The sequence below is a fragment of the Micromys minutus genome (assembly GCF_963924665.1).
Source record: "Micromys minutus genome assembly, chromosome: X".
NCBI classification, from domain to species: Eukaryota; Metazoa; Chordata; class Mammalia; order Rodentia; family Muridae; genus Micromys; species Micromys minutus.
In genome coordinates this window covers 79,437,302-79,460,034 of record NC_137970.1, presented here as the reverse complement: position 1 = coordinate 79,460,034, position 22,733 = coordinate 79,437,302, and the positions used below count along the sequence as shown (strand labels likewise).

At 37.8% G+C, this 22,733-nt stretch overlaps 1 protein-coding gene across 1 annotated transcript in view; it reads right to left on the bottom strand.

Moving 5' to 3' along the window:
• Positions 1-5,146: 5,146 nt before the first annotated feature.
• Positions 5,147-22,733, bottom strand: part of DNAAF6 (dynein axonemal assembly factor 6) — a gene marked incomplete at both ends in the record, with an annotated part of 37,012 nt that continues 19,425 nt past the window's right edge. Inside the window, 2 exons of the mRNA XM_080910675.1 lie at positions 5,147-5,273; positions 11,753-11,838. Coding sequence (XP_080766801.1) covers positions 5,147-5,273; positions 11,753-11,838 — 213 coding nt within the window. The remainder of the gene's footprint in view (positions 5,274-11,752; positions 11,839-22,733) is intronic.

Here is a 22,733-nt window from a genome sequence, read left to right as displayed (position 1 = left end):
AAGAAGGCAGAGTGTGACAGTGAATGTCTTAAACATATTTTATTATGTTGAGGTCTAGAATTAGGAGGCCAAAAATTAATTATTCCAAAATAAATTCCTGATGGGTACAGTTGGAAGTAAGAATAAAAATCTTAAGATGCTAGGATGAAAATAAGTTAACAGGCTAAAGAATGCCAAATAAACAATAGAGCTTATCAGGATTACTGCTACTGGAATGTAAAAAATGGCTCGCCTGGCAAACATAAGGCCATAAGATTAATCTCTAGTCTTGCCAAAATATATGAACAAATTTAAAAAGCAAAATATATCCTGAAAAAAAGAGTTTTGAAATATGTTCTGAATTGCTGTTTGATTTTTATGATAAATAAGAAGCCAACACAACTTATAAAAGAAAGCATTCAATTGGGGGTTTGCTTACAGATTCAGAGGCTGAGTCCATGACCATGGTGGGGAGCATGCTAGCAGGCAGGCATGTCTCTAGAGTAGTTACTGAGAGATTATATCGAATCCATAAGCAGAAGGCAGAGTGAGGAATGAGGAGAGAGAAACAGAGACAGAGACAGAGATAAAGACAGAGAGTCAAAGACACACACACACACACACACACAGAGAGAGAGAGAGAGAGAGAGAGAGAGAGAGAGAGAGAGAGAGAGAGAGAGAGAGAGAGAATTCGTTTTCTGTCAGTGGTACAAATTATATGAAATGATCAACTTAAAAGTTATCAGGAGTTATTTCACCTTACTGGTTTTTGGTCTGTTTGCTTGGTCTTGCTGCATTTTCATGATAAGTCCTGATGAAAGTGGATGGTGACAGAAAGCTGTTTGCCTAGTGACAGCTGGAAAGTGAAAAGAGAGAAGATACTACAAGTCCAAATCATTTTCAAGGAGATGCCTCCAATGACCTAACTTTGTTTCTGGATAAAAACAATCCTATGTTTCCTTCTGGGGATATCATATCAAAGGTACACAGTGTGTGCTGTACATATCACTGGGTTTCAGACTACAGGGGGCGTTAGGGAGGGGCTGTTGAACCCTGCTGAGTGAGTTACAATTAAAAATGGTTGACTTATGAGGTCATCAGACTATGTGCTTGGCTTAATTCCTTGTGCTCAGGCTGAGCATGATTAGCAGTACATCCTATATTTATTCATTTATGTTTCCTTTTATTGAAAATAGTTTTTTTCTTATATAATACATCCTGATTAAGATTTCTCCTGCTTCTTCTCTTCCCAGTTCCTCCCTACCCACCTTCCCATCCAGATCACCCGTTTCCGTCTCTTGAAATAAAAAAAACTAAACAAGCTTCTAAAGGACAGCAATAAAATAAAAATGTGATAAGATAAAACTGACACACTGGAATTTGATAATACAAACAAACAGAAGGAAAAGAACCCAAGAGAAGGCACGAGAAACAGAGATTCACTTGTTCGCACAATCAGGAATCCCATAAAAATGTTAAACTGGAAGCAATAATATATACATAAAGGACATGGTGCAGATGTGCTTTGAACACGCTGCTTTAAGAGGGACTTGTTTTCACGGTGGCCTCCATCCCCTATGGCTTTTAAGCCCTTTTCTGGCTCCTCTCCCACAGGGTTCCCTAAGCCCGGAAGAGAGAGAATTATTGAAGACATTCCTTTTAGGGATGGGTGTTCCAAGGTCCCTGTTTTCTCAAGTTTCTCTGGCTGTGGGTCTCTAAATGTGTTCCCATCTGATACAGGAGGAAATTTCTCTGATGATGACTAAGCAAGTTATGGTTTATGACTATAGCAAAATGTCATTAGGAGTCATTTGATTTCATTCTACCCTAGGTTCCTGGCTATCTAGTCTTGAGTTCTTGGTCATTCAAGCAGTGTGAGTCAGTTACTGGCTTCATCTGGTGGAGTGGGGGTTAACCCAAATCAGCTATTGGTTGGTTCCTACCACAAGCTTTGTGGAATGCATTGCACTAACATATCTTGGTAGCAGGACAGCATTGTTGATTCAAGGGCTTGTGACTGGATTGGTGTTTCTTTTTGGTAGTACACAGAGTACTTTACTATACTAAAGATGCTACAACAGAGGGGGTGAAGAATCTATGTAGGTACCAGCTCAACATCTCTATATTTAGTGGAGCCTTGTGGTGTGTTTGTGGACAATAGTCTTGGCAACAGCAGCCTAGGTTGCTTGGAAGTTCTGATTCGACTCCTTTGGACAAAACCCCAATAAGATGCATTCTAATCTGGGACAGGAAACTTCTTTTAGTGACAATAGCTGGCCAGTTGGGACTCTGTTCCCCTATTACTTGATAATTTCTTAGATTGCTTTTATATGTATCTATCTTCGGAAGTTTATACTGGATTAGGTTTCAATACTATCCTGCAAATGACCCTGAAATATAGCTGTCTCTTTCTCCATATTCACCCCCTAATCCCCCTCATTCATTAGGGAAATGCACATGATGACATACTGTAAGCAGGGAACTTTAACAATATACAAAACACTTCTTTGAAATTAAACCAAAACTAGAAAGTACCTCCAAGATGGTGCCTCTTCCCGACTTGTTTACATAATGAATACAATCAACACTGTATTCTGTTTAAACTACAATATATGGAATAATAATTGCGTGTGCTACTACAATAGCATCCCAGCTGCCTTTTTATTTTCTGCTCTTATCTCATACTGAGTCTAAATTCTTAACCATAGCTTCCAAACATCTACAAGACATTTCCCTGGCCTACATTTCCAGCCTTCTCTCTGGTCCTTTTCCCCGGGACCACATCTCTCCTCTCTTTTGACACACTGTTCTTTTCTAGGTATTCATATCTGCTACCCTCTGTGTTGAAAAGACTATTGTTCTCCCTTTCTCAGGATCCTGAGAGGCTTGTCTTAAGAACTTGTGATTTTTTTTTTCTTTTGGTCAACATGATACAAGTTGGAGTTATCAGGCAGGAAGGAACCTCGGGAATTTTGCCCATCAGAATGGACATGTCTGTGGCAACATTTTCTTGCTTGCTGACTGATGTGGGAGTGCCTAGTCACTCTGGGAGGTGCTACTTCAGGTCCAGTGGTTATGGATGAGTAAGCAGGCAATGGAGAGCAAGCCAGTAAACTACGGGCTCTGTTTCAGTTCCTGCCTCCAGTTTCATACCTTGATTTTCCTGGGTGACAGACTGTGATGTGAAAGTGAAATACACGTTTTCATTCACAAGTTGCTGCTGTATGACCATAGTGTTTCATCATAGCAAGAGAATGCAAGTCGGGATAGGAGGCTATGCTGTGCCACAACTGTGGCTTTAAATCACAATTGTGAAAGTGGCTATGAGTCACTAAAAATGGCTACACCATAGTTTGCCCTTTTGTATTGTCTTTTTTTACATCTTATTTAGTGGGCTATTTCTATTTAAAATAAAAATGTCTTGGGAGTAAAGAGGTGGCTCAGTGGTTAGGAACACTGACTGCTCTTCCAGAGGACCCAGGTTCAATTCTCAGAACTCACATGGTAGCTTACAGCTGTCTGTAACTCCAGGTCCAGGAGAAATGACAGTCTCACAGACATAAATGCAGGCAAAACACCGACACACATAGAATAAAAAAGAATCATGAGAAGAAGAATAAAGTCTTGCAAATTTGTTTTAAAACAAAGCAACAGTATAATCAATGCCATTTTTCCTCTAAGGCCAAGGACAGTAAAAGAGGATGGTTCCTAGATGAGCATAATTATAGAGCATATTTCACTGTTCTTACAGCTCTGTTTCATTATTTAATTGATACTGCACAACATAACCAAAGGTCAAGTCATGTCGACCTAAATATGCTCTATCCTCTCTTTTAGGGACAAGTTGAATGCATTTAGTTAGTTTGAGTAATAATTGTCTCCATAATTAGCACCAGTGTTACATGGACAAAAAGAGATATGACATGCTTCTCAGAGTCATCAGTGCTCTCTAGCAAAGAAAAACATTGGTTACTACTTAATCTTGCCCCAGAAATTGCATTTTAGGTTGTGATATTAAATTGTTTTTTGGAGATGCCGTCTCTCTGTGTAGTCTTGGATGCCTATGGGCTTATTATAATCTGCCTGCTCCTGCCTCCGGAGTGCAGGGATTAATTAATGCATGTACTACCACACCTGGCCTGTGTAAAACTAATTTCTTTTGGTTCCCTCTCTCCTTCCACCCTCTCTCCTATCTCCTTCAATGCTTCCTCTCATACAACAAAGTCATGGTAGTCACTTGAATGTTAGAGTCGCTTCGCTTTGTACTTTGATAATCACTTCTTCCAAAATGTTAACCTATTCTCTTAGCTCTAGTGACAAACTAGATGTCTAGTAGTTATATTCATAATTAACTCCAGGAAATATCTTACTGAATATTGTCATGACAGTTGACATAGAAGTAATAAACATATTTCAGCTCTTTATCTCTTTTTCAAAATATAGTCCCAGTCAATTGCACAGTTATACAATGATGTCAAGTTACAACAATGATAAAACATAACTTTTTAATAAACAGTAATGAAATAAACTCATTCACTAGTACAGAAAATGTAAGAAAGATTAGGATAATTTATAAAACTAAGAATGCCCAATTAGGAAGATAAAATGAGAGAAAAATGAATCCACAAATATATCTATAAATATTACTTTTTCAAGTAAACATGTGCCTCACAGGACACAGCAAGTTATTTATAGTCCTTTCCTACTTGTATGTTCCAGAATAATATTGAGGACCTAGATTGAAAACATCCTAAATCATTTGATAAAATCAATGAAAGCATAGCCAAATGAATTTCCTGGTGATAATAATGACAAATCCCTACATAGCAGATTGTATGGTAGTGTAAATAATTAGCTTAAGATCTTCAGACTGCTGATTTAAGCGAATCACTTATTTTATGTCTGTAGCTCTGCTGTGCAACTGACCATGTAGTAATCTAGATGGTTCACCTAAAAATATTTTATTTAGCTCTCACTATAGAAATGGCATAACACCTTATTGTATGAAACAACCACATAACCTAACAGTAATAAAGTTGACTGTATTTGACAAAAATCTGAACCTCTCTAAAATATGTTGGGGGGGGAGAACATAAACAACCAGTATTCAAAGATAAAAAATGTTCTCCTTGTCATAAATCTTTTTCTGTCTCTTGTTCAAGCACTTTCAGGAAATATTAAAATCCAAATCCTTTCGGAGGGTCATCCTGACTTCAAGTGTTTCAGTTTCCCAGATATAGGATGCTTTAGCACTGTTACGTTCCACGGGCTGGGGAAAGTTTATTAACAGCTTCCTGAAAATGAGATAAGATAAACAAAAGAAGATTAGAACCTGGAATTAACTTCCTAAAGTAATATACCATTTATATAACATATATCCTATACCAGTTTAGGTCCCTATAACTTTTTGAAAAACATTAATATTAACATCATAAATATTTCTTAGAAAATTCTATTAAAATTGAAGACTGAAAAAATCATGAAAAAATAGAAGACATAAAAAATATTTTCAAAAAATTTACATTGAAAATATTTCAGAGAAAATTGAAGAAACATATATACAGATTTCTGATAAAATTAAAGATTCACATGGAAAAATCATAATAAAATAGGAGACATTGAAAATATTCCTCACAAAATTGAAGAGGCAGGTAGAAAATTTTCTGGATAAAAATGAATATTTACATTTAAAATATTTCTGAGAAAATAGAAGAAATATATAGAAAAAATCTAATAAAATTTATAATTTACATACAAAAATTATGACAAAACTGAAGTCATAAAAATATTTCTCATTTTTGCTGTTATTAAAGACCAGTCTTAGTCCATGGTGATATGATAGGATGCATGGAATTATTTCAGTCTTTTTGGGAGGCCTGTTTTGTGACTGACTATATGATCAGTTTTGGAGAAGGTGCCATGAGGTGCTGAGAAGAATGCATATTCTTTTCTTTTAGGAAGAAATTTTCTATAGATATTTGTTAGATTCATTTGGTTTATAGCTTCTGTTAGTTTCCCTATGTCTCTATTTAGTTTCTGTTTCCATGACCTGTCCATTTATGTGAGTGCAGTATTGAAGTCTCCTACTATTGCTGTGTGTGGTGTAATATATGCTTTGAGCTTTAGTAGGGTTTCTTTTAATAATGTAGGTGCCCTTGCATTTGGGGCATAGATATTCCAAATTGAGATTTCATCTTGGTGTATTTTTTCTTTTACAAGCATGAAGTAACCTTCCTTATCTTTTTTGATAAATTTTGGCTGAAAATCAATTTTATTTGACATTAGAATGGTTATTCCAGCTTGTTTCTTGGGACAACTTGTTTGGAAAAATTGTTTTATGCCTTTTACTCTGAAGCAGTGTCTGTCTTTGTCTCTGAGGTGTGTTTCAGGTATGCAGCAAAATGTTGGGTCTTCTTTATGTATCCAGTCTGTTAGTCTATGTCTTTTTATTGGGTAATTGAGTCCACTGATGTTGAGAGATATTAGGGATCAATGATTGTTGTTTCCTGGTATTTTTTTTTTTGTTGTTGTTAAGAGTTGTAATTATGCTTGTGTGGCTGCCTTCTTTTGGATTAGTTGAAAGAAGATTGCTTTCTTACTTTTTCTAGGGTGTAGTTTCCCTCCTCGTGTTGAAGTTGTCCATCTATTATCCTTTGTAGGGCTAGATTTGTGGAAAGATATTATGTAAATTTGGTTTTTGTCATGGAATATCTTGTTTTTTCCATCTATGTTAATTGAGAGTTTTGCTGGATATAGTAGCCCGGGCTGGCATTTGTGTTTTCTTAGGTTCTGTATGACATCTACCTAGGATCTTCTAGCTTTCACAGATAGTCTCCGTTGAAAAGTCTGGTGTGATTCTGATCAGTCTGCCTTTCCATGTTACTCGACTTTTTTCCCTTACTGCTTTTAATATTCTTTCTTTGTTTTGTGCATTTGGTGTTTTGACTATTATGCGATGGAAGAAATTTCTTTTCTTGTCCAGTCTATTTGGAGTTCTGTAGGCTTCTTATATATTTACAGGCTTCTCTTTCATTAGATTAGGGAAGTTTTCTTCTATAATTCTGATGAAGATATTTACTGGCCCTTTAAGTTGGGAATCTTTACTCTCTTCTATACTTATTGCCCTCAGGTTTGATCTTCCATTTGTGTCTTAGGTTTTCTGGATGTTTTGAGTTAGAAGATTTTTGCATTTTCTTTGACTCTTGTGTCCATGTTTTCTATAGTATCTTCTGCCCCTGAAATTCTCTCTTCAATCTCTTGTATTCTGTTGGTGATGCTTGCATCCATGATCCATGATCTCTTTCCTAGTTTTCCTATCTCCATGGTTGTCTCCCTTTGTGATTTCTTTATTGTTTCTATTTCCATTTTAGATTCTGGATGGTTTTGTTCAATTCCTTCACCTGTTGGGTCGATTTTTGTGTTTCCTGTTTAAGGGCTTCTACCTGTTTACCTGTGTTGTCCTGTTTTTCTTTAAGGGAGCTATTGATGACCTTCTTAAAGTCCTCTAACAGCATCATGAGTTGTGATTTTAAATAAGAATCTTGCTTTTCTGGTGTATCCTTGGAGTATCCAGGACTTGCTGTGGTGGGGAAACTGGATTCTGATGGTGCCAAGTGGCCTTGGTTTGTGTTGTATAGGTTCTTGGACTTGCCTCCCACCATCTGCTTATCTCCGGTGGTAGCTGGCCTTGCCGATTCTGACAGTAACTTGACTGTCCTGTAAGCCTTTGTGTCAGCACTACTAGGGAACCAGCTCTCTCCCAGCAGGCTCTAGGTAGAGAGAGCTGTGGCACAGTGTCAGCACAGGGTGCAGACAGAAATGGAAGGATCCTATCCCAAACTGCTTCTCAATTCCTGTGTCCAGAAGGCTCTGGGAAGGTCCCTCTGAGCAGCAGTGGTTGTCTTACCTGTGCTCTCAGGTGTGTCAGCACTTCTTGGGGACCCACTTTCTCCAAATGGGGTCTCAGTAGAGATAGCTGTGGCACAGGGTCAGCATAGGGAACAGACAAAAACTGAAGGGATCCTGTCTCAGACTGCTCCTTGGTTCCTGTGTCCTGAGGGATCTGGGTGGGTTCCTCTTGGGCCAGAAATTTGAACAAAGGTGTTGGTCTCACCTGTGCTCTCTCAGATGTATCAGTATTCCTGTGAGACCCTCTCTCTCCTACTGGGGTCTGGGTACAGTGTGCTCTGGCTGGATCCTTATAATTTTAACCAGGCAAGCTGCATGTAGAATTTAAACCCTTTAAATGTGGAATCAGGAAGACCCAAATTTGAAGGCCAGCGTAGGCAACATCATAAGAACCCGTCTCACTTTTTTAAATAACCTAAGCAACTGTTTTGACTGATTCTCTCTTTTTCTTTAAATTTACCTTGTTTTACATTGTATACAGTCTCAAGTTATGCCTCTAGGCATAGAAATAGATCCATACCTCTAGTGTCAGTCTAATTTACATGTCGGTGGAATGCAACCAGCAGATACAAATCTGAAATTGGAATGGTTCTTTAACGCTTCTTTGAACACTACCTTAGGCCAAGCCTCTACTACATATGTAGACTTTGGATATTTGGCCTGGAATGATTTCAATGCCAGTTCAATGAATATATTTCTTTCTGCTTGCCTCTGGTACTTTCTGCTACACATTGACAAAAATTTGCTGTGATAGATTACTGAGTTTATCTTGCTGTTCATGGCTCAGTTGCTGGATAGTTGTATGATTTTAGGTGTATCACTGCAATAAGCTAACCATTAATTCTGTCACAGTGGTATGAGTTAGAATTATGCATAGGGTCAGCACATGTTGAAGCCTGAAGAAATTTAAATATGTGAAACATTTATTAACCTCACTTTCTCAGTAGAGACACACAGTAAAGACAGGGCTTGAGTGTTTTGTCAAAACGCTAACAGAAAAACTTTCCTGGATCCAATTCAGTAAAGAAACCCAACATTTTGTATGTGTGTGTTTGTGTGTACATGTTGTATTATTTGTTTTTCTGTGTGGGTGCACATGCAAGGGAATACATGTGGAGACTAGAGGTTGGCATCAATTGCTTTTCTTTCTTTCTTTCCTTCTTTCTTTCTTTCTATGGTTAGTTTTGTTATTTTTGTTGTTGTTTTGTTTTGATATTTGGTTGTTTTTTTTTGGTTTTCTTTTTTTTTTTTTTTTTTTTTTTTTTTTTTTGAGCTAGGCTTCCCACTATGCCTAGAATTGGCCAACAAGTTCTGTCCTGGACTTTTATGTAGGATCAGATTCATGCTTGTATGATTCATGCTTTCTTTACCTCCTGAGCTCTTTCCCAACTTTTACTGGGGGAGGGTGGGGGGATGGCATACTACTTGGATACTGAATTTTATAAGTCTCTTTATAATGGGTTTGATGATCATATTTAAGGCATTTATTTATAATATTTTAAGAATCATATCACAAAACTAATGAATCCTCAATATGTAAGAAAAATTGAAAAGATTCTGAGAATCTCCTAGTGCCAAATCTCTTCTCTTTTCTACCTAAGCCAACATAATCATCCAAAAAAACTTAGCAAACCTCTCTTTTGGTTGAATAATGCTAGACGTCAGAGGTTTAAAGATAATACAATGCATCTTACTTCAGTTTGACTGAAATCACTAGTCAATTTAATTAAAATAAGTTACCTTGTTCTATGTTTAGATACATGAACAGAATGTCCTCCATGAAACCTTTTCTGAGTCCACAAACATAACATCATAGAATTTTACAGATAGAAATTAAGTGAAGAAGGTTGGGATATGTAAAGACTCAAGCCAAAGCATATTTCTGATTATATAATTTAAGATAATGGTATAGCTTTAAAATATGCTCAAATAAGTCTATATTTATCTCTATTTTAGTTAAGTTTGCATAGGGGATATGTTTCTTCCTTTACTGAATATTTAATTTATTTACTATAGTATATGTGCTGGTTAATTTTATCAACTTGACACAAAGTAGAGTCACCTGGTAAGAAAGAACCTCAACAGGAATTGACTATCAGAGTGGCCTGTAGACATGTCTAGGGGACATTTCCTTAGTTAGTGATCAATAGGAAAGGGCCCAGCCCACTTGTGGGTGGTTTCACCCCTGGACGGCTGGTCCTGGTATGTATAAGAGAGCAGGCTGTGCCAGCCATGAAGAAAAAGCTAGGAAAAAGCACTCCTTTGTATCCTGTTTCAGTGCTTGTCTCCAGGCTCCTGGCCTGGCTTTCCCCAGTGATGCAATATGACCTGAGAATCATAAAGATGATGTAAGCCATCTCCTCCCCAAGTTGTTTTTGTTCAGTGTTTGACTGCAACAACAGAAAGCAAACTCAGACAGTAGCCATCCTAGTTTCCATCTGTACATGTTTTTTTTTTGATGATTTAACATATAAATGGAGTATACAAATGACCTAGTGCAGCACAAGTTCTCTGTTGAAAAGTACCTTGGTGAGAGACTTTCATTTACTGAGTTCTGATGGGTATATGGAATGATGGCAAAGCTAGAACCGCTGTCTCAAGATTGATGGAGACGGTGAGAACCACTAGGGAAATGGGAAATTAACTGCACAGGCTGTAGATATGAACATGATTTTAGCTGGCATGAAGATATCACAGAGAACTGAGTAGTCATCTAACTAACTTTCCTTATAAAGATTGTAGGGGGAATAAATGCATATAAAATTACAGTATAAACCTTAACCTCTCCTTGAAATTATGTTAAGAATAATGAATCTAATTTTGGTAAGGTGAAATTGTGTGTGTGTGTGTGTGTGTGTGTGTGTGTGTGTGTGTGTGTGTTTGTGTGTGTGTGTGTGTGTACATTTTTAAGTGGTGGAAATGATCAAAAAGTTTAGATAAATATTCATCTGAAGATCATTTTGTGTTAAATGGATCTGTTGCAGAAATAGAGTATTCTTTTGCTGACTTTTCTTTTTGAAATCTCCTCAAGGCCCCAAGCTGGACAAAAGAAAACTGTAGATATTGATAATAAAGGACAAGAATGTTCCAGGAACTACCTGCTTCCCAAACCCAGTGGGGAAAGGTGATGAATTCTAGAGCAAGGGCTGCAGCAATCACTTGTAGGTGCTCACTATGGTGTGCCCACATGGAAAGGAAGCTTAGATATTTTGTCTAATACACCTCCGGTTCCAACAGTGTCCTTTATAAAGAGTTTTGAGAAGCAGGACTGGTTCATCTATGCTTCAGGTGAAATGTCTTGTAAGAATTTTCCTGAGAAACATGACTTGAACCAATGGACTGTGAAGAATAATTTTGTGCATTTTTTAAAAAATGAACACACTCAAATTTTATCTTAGAGGCCTATTAATATACAAAAAGTTTAAGGACAATTCTTCTTTTATATAACCATTGTACCAAATTCCATATTATTATAAAATGAAGGCTTATAGCTTAGCAAAATTTCACTTCTGGCTGTTTTTAATTTTTTTCTGATAGCCAGAATTATATTACACTATCAAGGATTATGTTTCAGTCGTGTCAACCTTCACCTAAATGCAGAGGCAAAATACAAAAGCTTGGTATTTCCAGACATTTTTGAACTGAATACAGATTCCTGTGTATGCTCTGCAAGACTCTAAACACAGAGTTCTGTCCTAGTCCCCATCTTTAATTTATTATGTAGATCAAATTTCTGAATTATCAATGAAAATTTTACCTTCCTTAGGGCTTTAAGTTTGATGAAAGCTAACCATACTTTAAAAAGCAATAATCTAATAACTCATTACTATCATAACATTCTATTTAAATCTTATGTCTTACTCACTTTTTAGGGGTGCGAAGATCAAGGAGCATTTCTTGGATATCAATTTGAATTTCAGAAGGATTTGTATTGGGCAGTTTAATTTTCACCTAAGATAAAATAAGAAAATCCTGTCACTTTAGAGTACAGGTACTTTTAAAAGTATTGGGATATATGTGGAGTGACAATATAATCTTTACTAAGAGAATGTGCCAACTATGAACCAGGCTCTGTGATTTCCTTATGTTTCTTATGAAACAGGCTATTAGCCCCATTTTACTTGTGGACAGACAGAGGAGTTTAGTAAGTGGCTAAAGAGCATCCATCAGTAATGGAACAAAGCTTCTGATTCACCATTAGACCACCTTCATCTAAGCTGGTTTCACAGAAATGTGTAAAATATGTTAAGTGTAGGTTGGTGAAGTCAATCTGTAGTCTCCTGGCAAAAAATACCCATGTCATATTTTCTATGGAAGGATTAGCCTCCACAAAAGTTAAAATAACTAAAGCAAAACAATAACAATCTCCACCTCCCAAGAAGGACTGCCTACTAATTGAGCAAGATTTCACTTAAAATGTATCATCAGTTACCATGGGGCCCAGCAGTTCCACCTCAGATGATACATCCCAATGCATTGAAAACATGAACATGGGGCCAACTGTGGCTATATACTGAATTTGAGGAAAGCCTGGGCTACATGAGATATTGCTTCAAAACAATAGCAATGACAAAAGAAAAAATAGATTTTTTAAAAAACAAAATATATTCAAAATTTTATACATGGTTTTGCTCATAACAGAAATATTCGTCATACTTGAAAGGCATAAAAAACCAAAATATGGATAGAGAACATGTAACATGTGCATACAGTAGAATCCAATTCTGCTGGAAAAAAGTGCAGAGTACATTATGTTTTTTAAACGTGTATGAGTGTTTTGTCTGCAGGGTTGTCTGCATACCACATGTATACCTGGTGTCTAGACATGAGAAGAATGTATAGAATCTCCTGTGACTGGAGTCACAATTGTGAGCCTCCATGTGTCTGTTAGGAACAAAACCCATGTCCTCTGCCAGAGAAGCCAGTACTCTTTATTGCTGAGTCATTTCTAAACCACAGTATATTTTACTGATAAATCCTGAAAACAGGGTACTAAAGAAAGGACACCAGGCATTTAAAGGTATGTTTTGTAGAGTTCTATTTATATGGAATGTTAGTCACAGGCCAATCCAGAAGTCAAAAAGTAGACTGGGGTTTGATGAGGGCTTGGGGATAGAGAAGTGTGGTATCTGTTTAACATGTATGAGATTTCCTTTTAGGTATATGAAAATAATTTGGAAGTAGATATTAATGATGGTTATATTCCACCGTGAATACACCAAGTGTCACCAATGATAAATGTATATTTTACCACAAAATTGCACTTCTCTAATTTACATCTGTTTTAGTTGGGCTTTTTATTGCTGTTATAAAACACCATGACCATAAACAACTTGAGGAAGAACATGTTGGTTTATTTCATCTTAGATTCTGTAGTTCATTATCCACCAGGGCAGGAAATGGGAGGCAAGAACTAATGTAGAAGCCATAGTGGAAGGTGGCTACTGGCTTGGTCCCCATGGCTTACTATTTTATGCACCCCAAGATTACTACTTACTCAGAGATGTCACCATCTACAGTGGGTGAGCTGAGCCCTCCTACATCAGTAATAAATACAGAAAAGCAAACAGCAGGCTTTCCAAAGGGCTAATCTGATGGGAACATTTTTCTCAATTGACATTACCTCTTCAAAAATCTATCTTGTGTCAAGGTGACATAAACTAGGCAAAAGAACACCTACTTTTTGGTAATGGTAGATGACATATATTGTGATATACATACATAAATGTATGAGAACATATCATTTCTATAAAAAAGGAACAAAAAATAGAATCCAAAGTTCAGGTAAATTATGGTGCTTTTTCTGAGATAAAGTGGATGACCTGACATTTTAGTTATTTGGGGAGTCCAATTGTTGTAATTGCCTGGGTAAAGGCAAGCTTTAAAGAAAATTCAAATAAAATAGTGACATACAGGCATTTTCTCCTAGCATGCTCAACACAGGCAATGGTGTTTCTGTAATGTAAGGTATGTGGATCAATACATGCTTCTGAGTTATATTTTTTTATTAAATCTATACTTACGTATTACGACAGATAGCAATCGACTGGTGATAGCATTTAAAGTTCTTCCTGTGGTTAATTTTTACTCAAACAATTAACTTCTGAAATACATTTTAGTAATTAAATCTTCCTAATTAGAGATGCCTTAGTGAAACAAACAGCACATATTTCACAGAAGCAGTTGTAGGCATTAGATCGGACAAAAAGTTCCACTTTGACTGAAATATCTTTCCAGTCAATAGTCAATTTGAAATGCCCTTTAATGTCTTGAACTGGCCAAATGGATCAAGGGATAGAACTATTTGTTTCTTGCCTTTGAAATGTTTAGATCTTTGAAAGTAAAATGGTATTTTATACATGTCGAAAGGATACTTGAGAAAGGAAAGAATGATGATGTATGGGAAATTTAGATAGAATTCCTAGGCAAGAACTTCAAAGTGGTTATTATAATAATCTGTGGTTCCACTGAAAGATAATTCAAAGAAACAGCTCACTAATTTTTCCTCTTAAGAAAATTAAAAGTGTCTGCTACAATATTTCAAAGGAGGGACAAGAGAAAAGACAGCTTAAGTGGGATGGAGCACACCAATATCTCACTAGATAAGGCCTCCATGGGGATCTGAACAGAAAATCCCCTCCTGAAAACTGGAAGGGCTTGTGCTTGTCACAGGGATCAAGGGATACAACTGTTTCTCACTTTGAACTGTTTAGATCTTTTAAAGTTAAAAAAAAATCTCTTGTAATCTTAACAATCCCCCCCCCAAAAATGAGTCAGACTTGTTTAATAAGTGGTATTGTCAATAAACACTTAGAAAATAGTTGACCTCTGATTGTGTGAAAGGCTTACCTTGTTAAAAATTGCCAAGTATGGAATACCGCTGACAAACAAAGGAATTTAGGTTATTTCTTTTATATTGCTTACAAACCGTATTCATTTAGAAACAACTACACAAACAAGATCCTAACAATGACTTTATCATAGACATGATAATGCTGAAGAGAGAAAATTACATGGTGTTCCACACCCTAGACAAGGAACTACAAGCCATCAATGACTGATGACTGCCGAATTAGTTACCCAGTGCAAAATGATGGCCCTAAAGTTATATGCACACAAACAACGAAAATGAACTCAGCAGGTTGTATTTATATATTTGTGAATACACACATATACATACATACACACAATAATAAGCAACAACAAAGTAATAATAATTATAATAATAATAGAAAAAGAGGCTAACAGATTGAGAGGGACATGGCAGAGGTTAGGGGGAAAGAGAGGGGCAAAGTAATGTAACTATTTCAATTAAAAACTAATATTTTAAAAAGAATAACTTTAGAATGCTTTATATGTAACTTGGCTAGTATGTACTATTTATTGAAATTTTAGTAAAAATATATACAGATGATTTTGTGTTGGTATTTTGAAAACTATTCTAAATTAATTCAAGGGCTACAGATATCATAAAATACGTCTGTTTTTCAGAACCATAGACACTATTCCTGATATATTTGATTCTTTAAAAAAGTTAAAATTGAGTTTCACTATGAAACAAAATAACATGAGGAAATTGGGATGAGAGAGGCTTGGGTAGGCTTTATTTTGAATCGCTTGAACAATTTAATTTCCCATTGTCGAACTATGAAAACAGATGAGATCTTTTTTTCCATACAACCAGTAGTTTATAAACAAAACCTCTTGAACAACAGTAATCCATAGAAAATGAAAGAAGCATAGATGATAGATCCCTTCCTTGAATTTACATAAATATTCTTTTTTAAAAATAAGTATATAGAAACATGTGTTCTCCAAAACAAGGGCACAAAACCAATAAAACACCATTTTAATTAAGATATGTTTTCTATAGTGTCATTATCTTTTAAAACATTCTGGTACTACATTGCCACTCCTTCCATTTCTTTTAAAAATATGTCTGAGAAATACAACTCCTCTCTTATCATAGGAGTCGAGAGTAAGCTCAGATCCAGGTGTGGTGAGGGTGAGGCAGCTTGTAACCCCAGCATTTGGAAAACAGGCAGGAGGACGGGGAGTTCAAGGAAACATAATGAGACACTGCTTACAAGACAAAAAAAGCTCAGTTCATGCAGCCTTCCATAATTACACAGGCACCCAATTGTCCCCTAAACACTCAGTCCCTCCTCCACCGCTATCAGTCAGTTCCTCCACCACTATCTGCCTTGATACAACCCAAAGCAAAGCCATTATGCTTCTATCTCCATTTGCTCACAACAATAAGAAGCCTTCTTTGTAACCTAATAATTATCATATGGCTATTCCTATCTCTTCTGCTGCTGCATCCTACACTTCAAAGATTACACAGTGCCTTTTGTTAGGTCCATTGGACCACACAGTGCCTCACACTTTCCTCGTTGCTTACCTCCTCAACTACTCTCTGCATTTTCTGTCTAAATAAAATCCATGTCTCCACCGAGGGCACTGTTTTCCCCACGGCCTTTTCAGTTGGTTCCTGTTTTTTGTTTTGAGTGTTTTCTCATATCTCATTTATATCACTGTCTGCCCCTTCTGTTTCATTAAAGAATTCCATGTTCTCTAGAATTCCAAGTAACAAAAGCCAGATACAAAAATGAAAAATACCGTGTGATCTCTCTTATATGTGCAATCTTTCAAAACAGAGATGCATAGAGAGAGAATAGTGGTTACCAGACAGAGGAATGCAAGTGTCAGGTAAAAAGAGTTTAGCGGTTCAATAACGTAAGATGAATAAACCTAGAGACTTGAAATACAGCACGAAGACTATAATTAATAACAAATATTTCCTGAGATTCAACTTTAGGTATCTTTAACAAATACACAGAACATATGAAATGAGGTATATATAAGCAGAATCTACTGTAGTAATAATTTCATTATGTGTATGGATATCAAATCATCTTAAATATATGTAATTAAAATTTCCACATCTTGACACTGTACTGCCCATTATTATTTACGTTCAAATCATTTACCAATTTCCAGGATGGTTCTGATTTCACTAAAGAGTTCCTTATTCTCTATAATATTTCCAATAGCACCTCCTGTCTTAAACACTAATGATTCAAATGTTTGCTCAGATGATTATCTAATATTCAAATTTCACTCCTTCATCTCGTGTAAATCTTTACTCAAATAGTGCCTCCTGAGGCCTTCACTGACTATACTAAACTCTTCTAATTAGAAAAATATTCATCAATTATTGCATGCATATTATGTATATGCATATATTCCTAAATATAAGCCATTTAGTCCATATAATGTTACAAGGAGGCTGACAGTTGGTAAAGGACATCTAATTGGTGTGTCCTTTCCTAAGGATGACCCCCTTCTCCCACTACCAGCTTTATTCAATTGCTGTAGTTCCTTATGTGGTGTTGAGACCTGTGGGCTTGTCCCCACCCAGTTTGGCATGTTTGATGGTGTCATCCATGCTCTGCTCACAGTTGGGGGAGACTTTAGTAACATAGCTTCTGATTTTACTAGGAGACACAATCTCACAGGAAACTCCCTGACCCACTGGCTCTTACTATCTTTCATAGAGCGTGGGAGCTGTGGAAGGGTTTGGAGGGAGGAAAGGGAATGGAGAAACATCATAGCTAAGATGAAACTAAAAGAAGGTAAGACTGAGATGACATAGGACCTCCCAAATCAGGATAAAGGCATTTGGATTTTGTTGTAAGTGCCAAAGGAAAGCATTAGGGGCCCATGCAAAGAAAGGCATGATATGGGAAAAGATCTTTGCTAATCCTACATCAGACAGAGGGCTAATATCCAATATATACAAAGAACTCAAGAAGTTAGACACCAGAGAATCAAATAACTCTATAAAAGTGGGGGACAGAACTAAAAAAAAAAATAATTCTCAACTGAGGAATACTGAATGGCTGACAAGAACCTAAAGAAATGGTCAATATCCCTAGTTATCAGGGAAATGCAAATCAAAACAAGCCTGAAATTCCACCTTACACCAGTCAGAATGGCTAAAATAAAAAACTCAGATTGACAGCAGATGTTGCTGTGGATGTGGAGTAAGAGGAACACTCCTCCACTGTTGATGGTGTTGTAAGCTGGTAAAACTACTCTGGAAATCAGTCTGGCAGTTCCTCAGAGATTTGGACATAGCTGAGGAACTGAGGACCCAGCTATACCACTCCTGGGCATATACCCAAAAGATGCTCTAACATACAAGGACACATGCTCCACCATGTTTACAGCAGCCTTATTTATAATAGCCAGGAGCTGGAAAAAACCCAGATGCCCTTCAGCAGAGGAATGGATACAGAAAGTGTGGTACATTTACACAATGGAGTGCTACTAAGCTATTAAAAACGACTTCATGAAATTCTTAAGCAAATGGATGGATCTAGAAAATATCCTGAGTGAGGTAACCCAATTACAAAACAAAACAAAAAAACAACCATGGTATGTACTCTCTCATAAGTGGATATTAGCCCCAAAACTTGGAATACCCAAGATATAATTCACAGACTACATGAAGCTCAAGAAGAAGGTTGACCAAAGTGCAGATGCTTCAGTCCTTAGAAGGGGGAACAGATATATTCTCAAGAGGAAATATGGAGACAAAATTTAGAGCAGAGACTGAAAGAAAGGCCATCCAGATACTGTCCCACTTGGAGATCCAGCCACCCAACCCAGACAATATGGCTAATGCCAAGAAGTACAAGCTGACAGGAGCCTGATACAGTTGTCTCCTGAGAGGCTCTGCCAGAACATGACAATACAGAGGCGGATGCTTGCAGCCAACCACTGAACTGAGAACAGGGTCCTTAATGGAAGAGTTAGAGAAAGAACTGAAGGAGCTGAAGGGTTTGCAACCGCATAAGAACAACAACACCAAACAACCAACCACTATTCAATGAGTACACATAGACGGACCCATGGCTCCAGCTGCACACGTAGCAGAGGATGGCCTTGTTGGGCAGCAGTGGGAGGAGAAGTCCTTGGTCCTGTCAAGGCTGTATGCCCCAGTGTAGGAGAATGTCAGGGCGGGGAGTAGAAGAGAGTGAACACTCTCATAGAAGCAGGGTGCGGGGGGATGGGATAGGGGATATGGAGGGGAACCCAGGAAAGGGGATAACATCTGAAATGTAAATAAAATATATTCAATAAAACCAGTAAGAAAAAAAGGCATGATCTAATTTTGTACATTTGTTTGCTATCTTTTATAAGAAAAAAAATGTAGCTACATAGTCCAGCCTAGCCTCACATTTACTGTGTAGCTTTCACTGACCTTGAACTAACCATTCTCCCATTTTACCCCACAAAGTGCTGGAACTTACTTACTTTTTAAAGATCCCTTACACTGTGTGTCAAAAGGCAACAGTGGAAGCACAGAGATGAGTCAGAGGAAAATCAAAACAGACTAGGCCAGAATTAGTGGTCCTTTGGAACATAAAATCAATTGCTGTGGTAATTAAAATTAGCGGGCTTTAAAATATATTTTGGAAGTACAACAAATAAGACTTGCTGACGGCTTGACCATGAAATATCAAAGAAAGAGAAATGAGTGCTGAGTCAGGGTCTTCGCCTGAGCCTGCTGTGTGCTAGGCAAGGGCTGTTATCTCTTGGACCTAGTAAATAGCATTGCTGTGAGAAAGCTGAATGAGAAGGATGCCAAAGAACAGAATTATGAGTTCTTTTATGGACATTTTGGGTTTCTGTCACCTACTAAAAAATCGGGAAGTAAGCCAAGAGACTAACCCGAAGGAGAACAGATAGAGGGGAAAGGACATAGGTCAAAGCTCAAGGAAACTGCAAACAGTGATATAGGAGCAACGGAAAGGAGGAATGCAGTGATACCAGAAGAAAACCAGGAGTTAGATCATCAAGGGAGAGAGAAAAGCTGCTTCAAAGAGGAAAAAGCCACCAGCACAGAATTCAATAGAGTGGTCGCCCCATAGTTCCAAACTCTTTCTCCCACTGTCCTTTTTATTCAGGGACAAGAGTATCATCAGTATGTAGTAGATCAGGCTGACCTCAGACTTGGGATCCCTGTGTATCCATTGCCTGAGTGCTGGAATTACAGGCATGCACTACCACACCCAGACAAACTCCTTTTCTAATCGGGGTCTCTAAAGCTGAGCAGAGCAATTTCGGTGTGGTTGTGTAGAGAAATTCTTTCATTTTCAAGACTATCCTTTAGTGGTTAGTTGCTAAGAATGGTGCTCAGGGTCTGGCATGCTCCCAGTAAGTACTACCCACTCACGACTGACCCTCTTAAGGCAGGAGTTAATAGTCCCTGGCCCCTGAGTATAAAGGATGATATCCTGGAATAGTAAGTGAAAATGCATGTATTCTTTCCTAGGCACCCTTTAAACGAGGAATACTTTTTAGGGTTTTTTTCATTTGCCCTAGTGACACAATAGGGGAAAAGTAAATGTTAATAAAGGACTAAAAATCTTCCATTAACTTAAAAGCATATTCAAAACAATCCTCTTCTAGAATGTTTCCCAAGTTTGATGTTTGATCCATCTCTCTCCCCTCTTCTATACTAAACTTCCTTAAAAAATAGTGTGGCTTCTGCTCTCCTTTCAGCCGTGCTTCCTTGGTTCTCTTGAAGCAGCCACTGCTCAGACCACTGAAGCTGCTGTCCTCCAAAGACAAAAAATGGTTCTTTTCATTTCTTTTTTTCTCACACTTATTTTTTGAGACTCATCCCTGAGTTTGCATAATTTATACCTCATCCTCTCCACCTCCAAAATTCAATGAACTCTCTTTTAGTTATTACTGTTATACACACACACAGAGAGAGACACACACACAGACACACACACACACACAGACACACACACACACACCATCTACATAGGTGTATGTGTATGCCTGTAAATATACTCTGCTAAGTCCACTTGGTATTGTGCATATGTTTATGTATTGAGGGTTGGCCAATTCTTAATTTTTTCCATATCATATATTTTGATCATATCCTTTCCCATATCCCAAATCCTCCTAGATCCTCACAACCTTGCAACCTACCCTTGCTCTATCACTCTCAAAAACACCCCACCCCCAATGAGACACAGATATTTGCACCCAACAGAAGCTGCTGACCCCTGTGGTTGAATTAGGGAAAAGCTGGAAGAAGCTGAGGAAAAGGGCGACCCTGTAGAAGGACAAGCAGTCTCAATTTGACCTGGACCCCTGAGATCTCTCAGTCACTGGACCACAAACCAGGCAACATACACCAGCTGATATGAGGCCCCAACACACATACAGGAGAGGACTCTCAGGTCTGGGTTCAGTCAGAGAAGATGCACCTAACCCTCAAGAAACTGGAGGCCTGGTGGGGTGGGTGAGGTGGGGACATTCTTACAGAGATGGGGGGGAAGGCAGGGAGGAGGTATAGAATGTGGAACAGTAGGAGAGTAGACCAGGAGGGAAATAAAATCTTGAGTTTAAAAATAAAATAAAATAAAATAAATTTAAAAAATATTATAAACTGTAGTAAGACAAAAAATACAAGCACCCTCAAGACGAGATTGGTCATGGGCCCCAAGGGGAAAACCTATTACTCTTATTCTGCTAAAACAGTGGTCCTCAACCTTCCTAATGATGTAGTCCTTTAATACAGTTCCTCATGCTGTGGTGACCCAATCACAAAATCATTTCCATTGCTACTTCACAACTGTAATTTTGCTATTCTTATTAATACTACTATCTGCCAAGCAACCCTCAAAGGGGTCACAACCCACAGGTTGAGAAACACTGTGTTAAAGGACCATAGCAATGAAATGACTCCTAATAACATATCCATAGACTTGCTCAACCGCCATGAGAGAATCTTCTCGAAGTAGATGAGAACTAACACAGACACTCACACCTCAACAATGTGCAGAGACTGAGCTATTCTGGTCCTAAATGGGATGTATTAGTCAGACTCAAGGCTCAAGGAATCTGTGTGAAAGAGGAGGCGGAAAGACTGTAAGAGCCAGGGGTTGTGGATGATCACAAGGAAACCGAGTCTTCCGGACACAGCAGAGGTGATAAAACGAACTCACAGAATATGCAACAGCACACACAAGGCCTCTATAGGTCCCAAACAGACACAGTTCCAGCATGGGGAATGAGAAGGGAAAGGAGAGAGGGGACACAAAGTCCCACCCTTAATGAGAAGCCTACTTGTAGTTGGTTCTTGTTGCCAAAGGGAAAGTCAGTTTTCTCCAGTAGAGTATGTCAACCACACCCCAAAGCAGGTCAAATGTCAAGAAGCAGCTGGTCAGTACAACGTAGACTCCTGGTTTTTGTGAGCTTTTCATTTCGTTTCTGTTTGGCTGACTGACTTTTATCTAACCAATCTAATGGTGTTCCCTGCAATTCTAAGTATCCATCTTAATTCTTCTCTCCATTTTTTCTTTAATGATGTTTTATTTAACTTATGTACAAAAATGTACATATTGGGCTGAGGAGATGGTTCAGTGGGCAAAGGACTTGGAGTAAACCTGAGTTCAAATCCTTAGAACTCATTTGCAGCCATGTACAGGAGAATGTCCGTAATCATAATGCTCCTGTGTCAAGATGGGAGACAAAGACAAGAATCTCCAGCCGCACATGCAGAAGCAAACAAGGAGACCACCCTATCTCAAGCCCAGTAGAAAGTCAGGATAAACATCAAAGATTGTCTCTGATCTCCAAATGGCTGCCATGGACACCACATCTCCTCATCGGTCATATACACAGCACACATGTATAAATCACATGCACATGCAAAAATGTTTGGAAAATATTTCTATTAATGAGGAACCACATGGTGTTTTGATACATTTAGACGCTGTGTGATGTCTAAATCAAGTTAAACCTATCTTTCT